Source organism: Triticum urartu, chromosome 2 (genome assembly GCF_003073215.2).
Source record: "Triticum urartu cultivar G1812 chromosome 2, Tu2.1, whole genome shotgun sequence".
Taxonomy (NCBI): Eukaryota; Viridiplantae; Streptophyta; class Magnoliopsida; order Poales; family Poaceae; genus Triticum; species Triticum urartu.
In genome coordinates this window covers 52,889,072-52,898,421 of record NC_053023.1, presented here as the reverse complement: position 1 = coordinate 52,898,421, position 9,350 = coordinate 52,889,072, and the positions used below count along the sequence as shown (strand labels likewise).

General features: G+C 49.3%; 1 protein-coding gene and 1 long non-coding RNA gene across 3 annotated transcripts; one reads left to right on the top strand and one right to left on the bottom strand.

The window, feature by feature from the left end:
• Positions 1–2,030: 2,030 nt before the first annotated feature.
• LOC125535656 (probable potassium transporter 9) lies at positions 2,031–6,383 on the top strand. The gene is made up of 7 exons (XM_048698729.1): positions 2,031–2,538; positions 2,624–3,107; positions 3,244–3,297; positions 3,980–4,240; positions 4,353–4,405; positions 4,512–4,635; positions 4,896–6,383. Exons 1-7 carry the CDS (start codon positions 2,524–2,526, stop codon positions 6,251–6,253), a joined length of 2,349 nt encoding a protein of 782 aa, XP_048554686.1. The 5' UTR covers positions 2,031–2,523; the 3' UTR covers positions 6,254–6,383.
• On the bottom strand, positions 6,335–9,287 carry LOC125535657. 2 transcript variants are annotated; one of them, XR_007294763.1, is made up of 4 exons: positions 9,085–9,287; positions 8,382–8,495; positions 7,280–7,353; positions 6,335–6,715 (listed from the first exon to the last, which is right to left on the bottom strand). It is a non-coding gene; the product is annotated as an uncharacterized LOC125535657 (long non-coding RNA). The 2 variants fall into 2 exon arrangements; XR_007294762.1 differs by having other exon boundaries at positions 6,335–7,353; positions 9,085–9,285.
• Positions 9,288–9,350: the final 63 nt, after the last annotated feature.

The following is a 9,350-nucleotide window of genomic DNA, read 5'->3' as shown; positions in this document are numbered from 1 at the left end:
ATAAGCAAAAAAAAAATTGGAGTACGCTATGTTACTACCTAAGTTACTCCCACTATGACTAGCCTAAGTCTTGCGCGTATATCTAGGTTGCCAATTTTATCACCCTAATGTAAACTATATAACACAAAAATTATACTGTTTGAAAATAAAACATCTGAAGCTTAAATTGATATATTTTTTGTAATCTATGACTTGTATTAGGTTTGTCAAATTGACATCACTTGACACATGTGGTAAGCAATCCAAATAATTCCAAAAGGTTTGTCAAATTGACAACCTAGGGGTACGCGCACGCCCTGTAAACTGAGAGAGAGGGAATAAGCACCATCACATTGGAAAAGTCTGATGCGGCGACGGGCGAAGTAGCATGCCATGCGGGGCGCCGCCGCGCCGCACCCAGCCGGTGGAGGGTCCGCGACGGTGCTAAAATTTAGGGGGTGTTTGTTTCCAGAGACTTTTTTGTGTAGGGACTAAAAAAGTCCCTCTTAGAGACTTTTTTACCAAACGGGAGGGACTTTTTAGGGACTAAACTAGGCATTTGGGACTAAATGAAGAAGACTCTCAAGGAGAGTCTTTTTGGGAATTTTTGGAACTTTTCCAACAATGCCCCTTCATGCACCCATTGGCCCGCCACCCTATGGTGTTGTTTGATTGTTATTTTTCTATATACTAGAGGTAACATGGTCATTTAATAATCTCTAGAAAGAGACTAAGGACTTTTTAGTCTCTAAAAACAAATAGGGAGAAACTTTTTAAAGACTTTTTAGTTGGGAGTAGGAAAAATCCTAGGACTAGAGAACCAAACACCATCTTACTACTACTATGACTCTTTGGAGGAAACGGACGGCCTTGTCATGCATGCTACTAGTCATTTATTTACTATCCCATAATTACTACGGGAGCGAGTGGCGGTGACGATTCGCTTGGATCTCCATCATGTGGCGCGGGGGTGGACCGTGCGCTGCGATTGCGAGATCCACGAGGAGATAGAGGAAGAGATCGCCCACGTGTTCTCGCTACTTGGCCGGCCGGCCGTTCCAACGCTCTCTGTTGCACGCAGATCAGACGATCAGAGCCCATGCGTATATGTATATTTTATCCGGGGCGGATCCCAGCTCGCTAGAAGAAGTACCACAACGGTAGCACCACTGCCGTTGCTTGGGTCAGGAAGAAGAAGATACACGGATGTTCTTCCACTGATCCACTACTCCACCCCCCGTCGTTTTTCTGCGTCCATCATTCCATTCCATCGCCTGCTGGTTGCAACAGAAGGTCAGTAGAAGCTTCCATTTCTCAATACTACTACTATCTGTTTGGGTATCGTGCTCCCTTCCCTTGCAGCGAGAGATAAGGATCTCTCCCCTTCCGATCGATTCCCCTGCACAACCATAATAAAGAAAGGAATGATCCCATAGATCTATCGGCATTAATTGGAAGAAGAATGCAAGATTCTTCTTGAGCATGTCTAGCGCTACTACCGTGCTACTAGTACCATCCATTCGCAGTCCTAGTTGCTGGTGCCGAATGCCGATCAGTTGCCATCGGCCGGCTCGCCGATCTCGGACCAACCAATCAATCAATCTTCTCCCCCCGCCGAACCCTCAAGAGACACCCATCTTTTCAGCGAGGCATCTCCAATCGTCGGCATCGCTTTGCGGCAAAGCGGAAAAGGAAGAAAAGCCTAGATTTTTAGTAGCCACGAAAGATGCGAGGCGAGCCCCGCCATTAGCGCGGGGCGCCGGCGCCGGCAGCCGCGATCTGGGGGAGGCCGTCCCTGGTCCGCGCCCCCGAAAGCTAAAGGTCGAAGATGATAGTTGATAGGGGTCGGCAGAGTGCCGTGAGAATGTGCGTGAGTTCACGCACGCACATGCCTTTCTTTGTCCTCCGGCCCCACCCCACCCAACCACACTCACGGCCGCCGGCCGGCCAAAAGCTTGGTCCGCCCGTGTCTGCGTGCACATCATATCCATGGATTTTAGTATGCCGGCCTCACTTTGTCTGAACGAGTGAGTTTTTGAGTTGATTATCTCTTTGATGAAGCAGCTAGGGAGAGGCGCACTAGTTGTGGAGGTCGTAGGTGGACGGGCCCCCACCACACGTGACACGTCTCTGCACTCCACTCGGTGTGATACCCACCATGTTTTCCTCGGTGGATATGTATCCGATGCCTTTCTTCATTCTCCTCCCCTATCTATCTGCTTCCTCGATCTCTTCGTCCTCTTCCGAACCCCCTTCATATACTCACCTTGAATCCTTCGTATGCTACTAGTATAGTATAGCGCCGTATCCTGGCATTGCCAGCTCCCGCTTCTTTCGAGGTGTCCGTCCGTCCGTCCGTTCGTGTGCTTGTGGCGAACTTGTTCTTGGCAGCTGGTTCAATCTATTCGACTGTTAACAGCGTTGCCTTTACCTTGATGATGTGCTCTGTTCTTGGAGCTAGCTAGCACAAGGAAATCATAGGAGCGTAGCCGTTCCCTCGCCGACGGCCGACGGATCCTGGTCGAGCTCGGGAGCGCGGCAGCCATGGAGCCCGGAAAGGTCAGCCATAGATTCCCAATTTTTCAAAATTAAGCAAGACGACGATGCTGACAGAAACTGGTGCCAATCAATCGGTTGGATGCAGCGGGAGACATGGCGGACGACGATGCTGCTGGCGTACCAGAGCCTGGGGGTGGTGTACGGGGACCTGAGCATCTCCCCGCTCTACGTCTACAAGAGCACCTTCGCCGACGACATCACCCACACCGACTCCAACGACGAGATCCTCGGCGTCCTCTCCTTCGTCTTCTGGACGCTCACTCTCATCCCGCTCCTCAAGTACGTCTCCATCGTGCTCCGAGCCGACGACAACGGCGAGGGCGGCACCTTCGCGCTCTACTCCCTCATCTGCAGGCACGCCAACGTCAGCCTGCTCCCCAACCGCCAGCTCGCCGACGAGGAGCTCTCCACCTACAGCCTCGAGCGCCCGCCGGAGGAGGTCGCCCACGGCTCCCGCGTCAGGCGATGGCTCGAGGCGCACCGCAGCCTCAAGACCGCCCTGCTCGTCATGGTCATGATCGGGACCTGCATGGTCATCGGCGACGGCGTCCTCACCCCCGTCATCTCCGGTATGTATCTTCAGACTTTTTCGGTCCAAGTTCTTTCTTTTTTGGCCTTTTGTTCTTCAGTTGGCTCTTCAGTTCAGGGAGTGAGGAGCAGTTACTTATTAATACTGCTGTTGATTTTTGTCTGTTGCAAATGCAGTGTTCTCGGCTGTTTCTGGGCTTGAGCTCTCCTTGTCCAAGCATCAGCATGAATGTGAGCCTCCCTCAACTCTGAACTGCAGATTTGTTTTTTTGCATTTAAAGATTTTGTTGGATTTGTCTGAAATCAATGAACAGAGTACTGCACAATAGGTCATAATAAGTAAACACTAGTGACTTTACTGATGAACTGATACAGTACTTCACAATGATGCCTATGGACTTGCGAAATCCTTTTTTCTGGAATTAGCAAAATTGGAGCAAACTGTGAGGATTACCAAAAAAAAAACTAATTTTGGAGCAAACTGATAAGTTGTCACTCGTTCCTACTTCACTTACCTGGGCCCAAATACTCCCAGTTATCAGCTGTCTAGCAGAACTGTATCATGACTTGTACGTCAGAATTTTTGTCACAAATTGCACTGAAAGAAAGTATGAGAGAACTGTTAAATGCGATAAAGTCTCATAAATATTTCAGTCACAGCCAAAATCACTGAATTTCAGTGATTTTGGTTTTCATTCCGGCCAAAGGACCATAATTATAACTTGAATTCGATTGAAATCCAACCAAATATTTTGAAATTTCAAGAAGATCATTTGGTGGCTGAAATATTCTGACCAAAACGCAATTATTTCAGTACCGACTGAAGTGACCAGAAAGTGAAAACTATTAGACTAGTTCTCTGTCGCTTGTTCTGCCATGCTCATTTGTTCTTCTTGTTTTTGCTCTCATGCAGATGCCGTCACTCCGATTACTTGTGCCATAATAGTGTTCCTGTTTGCGCTCCAGCATTACGGCACCCACCGCGTCGGGTTTCTCTTCGCTCCCATAATTCTAGCCTGGCTGATCTGCATGAGTGCGCTTGGCGTGTACAATATCATCTACTGGAACCCTCAGGTTTACATGGCACTCAATCCCGTATACATGTTCAAATTCTTGAAGAAGACCAAGAAGTCTGGTTGGATGTCCCTGGGAGGGATTCTGCTCTGCATGACAGGTAAAATTCAGTATGAAATGAAACATTGGTTAACACAGTTTTTATTTTTTGCCAAAATTACACAGGGGAATTGTCCAAATGTAAACAGTCTGACATGTTTCCTTCTTTCCAGGATCTGAAGCAATGTTTGCAGATCTTGGCCACTTCTCCTACAGTGCAATCCAGGTACTATAACAGGTTAATTTCAGCAACTAGTTCAGTTCCTACGCTATTTTTGTTCAACTCATCATGCTGTTTGGGCAAATCTTGACTCTGCTCCTTGCTTTTGCAGCTTGCTTTCACTTCTTTGGTGTACCCTGCACTGATCCTAGGATACATGGGTCAAGCTGCCTATTTAACCAAACACCATGACTTCGACTCAAGCTACCAAATTGGATACTACATCTCAGTTCCAGGTACCTACTGCTTACTTTTTTGAAACAGAGGCAAAAACTTTGCCTCATCATTAATTAAAAGATGAGAATTCCCTGATTGATTAATTAGAAACCGGGCGAAAACCGACCTACTGCTTACTTGGATTAGTAGATTACCAGTACTAATGCTAGCTGATGATTCTTACAGTAGCACAGTATCTGTGAAAGACTTGCACTGTTCTGCATTTACCATTTTATTCAGTAAACAGACACTAATTGAACACCAAAATTTATTTATGCAGAGGCTGTGAGATGGCCAGTGCTGGTGCTGGCGATCATGGCGTCGGTGGTCGGAAGCCAAGCGATCATCAGCGGCACCTTCTCCATCATCAACCAGAGTCAGGCCCTGAGCTGCTTCCCGCGGGTGAAGGTCGTGCACACATCGGCGAAGGTCCATGGCCAGATCTACATCCCGGAGATCAACTGGATGCTCATGGTGCTCTGCATCGCGGTCACCGTCGGGTTCCGCGACACCAAGCACATGGGGAACGCGTCGGGGCTGGCGGTGATCACGGTGATGCTGGTCACCACGTGCCTCACGTCGCTGGTCATGATGCTGTGCTGGCACCGGCCGCCGGTGCTGGCGCTGGCCTTCTTCGTCTTCTTCGGATCCATCGAGGCGCTCTACTTCTCGGCATCACTCACCAAGTTCCTTGACGGCGCGTGGGTGCCGCTCCTCCTCGCGCTCATCCTCGTCGCCGTCATGTTCGTGTGGCACCACACCACCGTCAAGAAGTACGAGTTCGACCTCCACAACAAGGTCACCATGGAGTGGCTCCTCGCGCTCTGCGACAGGCTCGGCATGGTCCGCGTCCCCGGCATCGGCCTCGTCTACACCGACCTCACCTCCGGCGTGCCCGCCAACTTCTCCCGCTTCGTCACCAACCTCCCGGCCTTCCACCGCGTGCTCGTCTTCGTCTGCGTCAAGTCCGTGCCCGTGCCGCGCGTGCTCCCCGCCGAGCGCTACCTCGTCGGCCGCGTCGGCCCGCCGGGCCACCGCTCGTACCGCTGCATCGTGCGCTACGGGTACCGGGACGTGCACCAGGACGTGGACTCGTTCGAGACGGAGCTCGTCGAGAGCCTCGCGTCCTTCATCCGGCTCGACGCGCTCTTCCGGTGCAGCGACGCCCGCAGCGACGCCGACTACGAGCGCGAGAACGCCTTCACCGTCATCGGCAGCAACCCGCTCCGGCGCCGCATCAGCTACGACGACACCCACGACAGCGCGTCGTCCGTGGAGATACGCGTGGAGAGCCCGACGGGCAGCAACGGGACGAACACCATGGAGCTCACGGCCATGCCGGCGGCGGCGCCGCGGGTGGTGAAGAGGGTGAGGTTCCTTGTGGACCCCGGGAGCCCCGACGTGGAGGACAAGCAGATGCTGGAGGAGCTCCACGAGCTGTGCGAGGCGAGGGAGGCCGGCACGGCCTTCATCATGGGCCACTCCCACGTGAAGGCCAAGCCCGGGTCGTCGCTGCTCAGGAGGCTGGCCATCGGGTACGGCTACAACTTCCTGCGCCGGAACTGCCGCGGCCCGGACGTCGTGCTGCGCGTGCCGCCGGCGTCGCTGCTTGAGGTCGGCATGGTCTACGTGCTGTGACTCACAGACACGGGGCTTCTGTTCTGTCTCTAGCTTCCGGACATGCTGCTGTAAATTGTAACGTGACGGCGTGGTGCGCGATGGAAATATTATGTTTTGATTGATGAAATGCAAAATTCATATGCGCTCACGGGGTGATAGTGTTAAAAGATCGACCGCTTCGCCCAGTGGTGGAGGATGATGGACAAAGTTGAGGTAGGGCTAACTTTGGTCACTGGCCACCGCTGCCGCGCCGAGCCTACACCAGCCAAATCAAGGCATGGCGGCCGCCAGGCCTTGCCCGACCGGGTCCTCCACCACTGGCTTCGCCGGCCATCCACAGCCCCTGATAGCCGTCCGATCTCTCCCACATGAGCTAGCAGGCAACAAGAGTACAAGACTAGTGGTGCGCTTGGCCCTCTGCTGCAACAAGAGTCTTGTTGCAATATCCCCGAACCATTCTTTCCTTCTGAAACAAGGCCCCTGTTACAGTCGCAGCAAAATCTCATTATTCTGGCCCATCCATACAAAGGTGCGGTGAGCACGGCGTCGCCCTCCCGTCGCATAATCCGCTACTATAAAAATTCCAACTTACAAAATATCAAAATAATCTAAGTTCTATTAGGACATGCAATGGTCAATCAAGGACAGAGCAACAATGTAAAAATTATTGTCAACTAAATCAAATGTAATTTGACAGATTCGTGCTAAATCATTGTTTGCTGCTACTCACTATTATAATATGACACCTTTAAAGTACAATCAAACCCAATGTTCCAATTGTCTCACTTTACCTCTCACGGTCACTATTGTGAAAGCCCACATGGTTTTTAGGGGCAAGTTTTCAATGCAACTGATTTTAATCCATCACACGTTCAAATCAAGAGCATCTTAGACTATTTGATGAACCAATAATAAACCAGCTTTTCTGTATCAAATCAAGAGCAGCTTAAAGCATTTGATGAACTAACAATAAATAAAGAGCATCTCTATGTTGGATTCAATGGCAATATACATGTGATGTGAAGTTGGAGTAGAGGCACATACATGTGTGATGTCCAAACAAAGAGCTTGATATTGTCGTCATGTCCAGATGACCAAACAAATGCAGTGCTTCTATGCTGCAAGCATGATCCAAGATAAAGATCAGCAACAATTATTCATTATTCTCTCTTTATATGAATAAAAGACTCAACATTCTGGCATAGTGGTATTCATCTATTAAAATCACGATTGGCACAAGCGGCAGTGCTGACAGAATATGACATGAATCTGACACTGGAGATGATCTCCAAATGCTAGCGCTTCTATGGTCAACCAGCAACACATCAAGCACATCTGCAACCAATACAAAATTAACACAAACATGACAAATCTGCACGTTTTTATCAGTAGCCAGTAGATACTATCCAGGCTATTGCTAGTGGTTACCGGTTGCATAGGTGCTAAAAACAGTTGCGCATCAGGATTATTTGTTCTCTCCTACTTATTTTGTTGTCAAATAAATTTCTTCCCATGACCGGGTTCACAAAAGAAGCTGTTGTGCAGCTATGGGTCGCCGTGAAGCAAAACAATAAAATCTTGATAAAATCAGAAAGACGACTCTTATTACCCAGCTGCATGAAAGAATCAAGATAATATTTTCAAAAAAAAAAAAGAATCAAGATAAAGCAGGGGACCGTCCCTAAATAGTTCAAAACATAAATAGATTGCAACGATACATGGTCCGAACTGAATTGTTAGTGATTGGAAATAGAACAAGGAACTCAATTGTACACAAGTAGTCCTTAAAGTATCACAAATAGTAGGCATAAGCATGGTTATATAGCAACATTAACATTTGTCCGTTAGAACTGAGTGTGAGATGTCCTATTAACAAAGCAACGGAAGTCTTAGATGTGCTTGCACTACGAGAAAAACACCACCCCACCTTCCTGAAACTGAGCGAGAAAAAATAAAGTGAGCATGCATCATGTAACCACAAAGACAAACACGTTTTCAGAGTGGGCATTCACTATTGTTTGGCAGACAATCACCAGCTATTGAGGACCTTGCAAATTAGAAGCAATATGTATACAACAATAGCAGGTGGAAATCATTGGTTGCAAACAAATAAAGGATTCATGGTCCAATGCTAGTGGGGACTCACAATTGCTTTCTTCTTTTTGTGATACTGTCCAGGATGAACAAGCGCTCTGCGAACCGACGTGCCTCTGCTCTTCATCTCTTGATTGATCTGGTCTGCTTAGAACACAAGTGGAAGCTGGCACACAAACGCATCAGTTAGTAGTTTGTGAAATTACAAAACCACACCAGACCAATATTACAATGGAGGCTCTAAATTTTTTTTGCAAGCTTGGGACCATAAGAAGCTCTAGTCATCAAACGTTTAACAATAGAATGCGACGGCAGTTTGATTTCTTCACTCCTAAGCTGGAACTGTAACAATCAAACCAATATGTTCCCCACGTCTGCTCAAACCAGCATCCAGAGATGCATTGGGCGAGCGCTATCATGCAACATTACTGATTTTAGGGAGGTGAGGTATAAAGGCTGCTTTGGCTGTTGTCTGAATCCAGTGCTACATGCCTACATCTACTACTGTACTTGTTATAACATGACCTCCGCCAGAAATACGGCGCCCTCTCCGGCACCCGCGCTCTTGCGCCGCCGCTGCTACACAATATTGCATGGTCACCGCCGAGCACGACACACCCGAGGATGAATCAGCGCCAATGTCAATCCGGAGTTCCACGGGAGTTCACCAAGTTCCAGGCGGTCGGTCCATCGACCAGCCGCCGTTGGGCGCCGTCCCAGTGGGAGGACCGAGAAGGGGAGAGGGGCGCCGTTACCTGATTCCCCGCTACCGCCGAGGATGCCGTCGTCCGCCACCGCCGTTCCACAGAGAGAGGATTGATTCGCAGCCTCTCCACGCCGCCACGCCACCTCTGACCAAGGAGAGTCGCCGCTTGTGTGCGGCAAGTTTTTCTTTTCTTCGAGGGCTTCGCTGAAGCCAGAGCAGTTGGGTCAGCCCAGCAAACAGTTTTCTGTAGCATTTTACTGACTTTATTTACTGCAGGGGCGCACTACAGCGAACCATTTTTTCCAAAAAAAAACA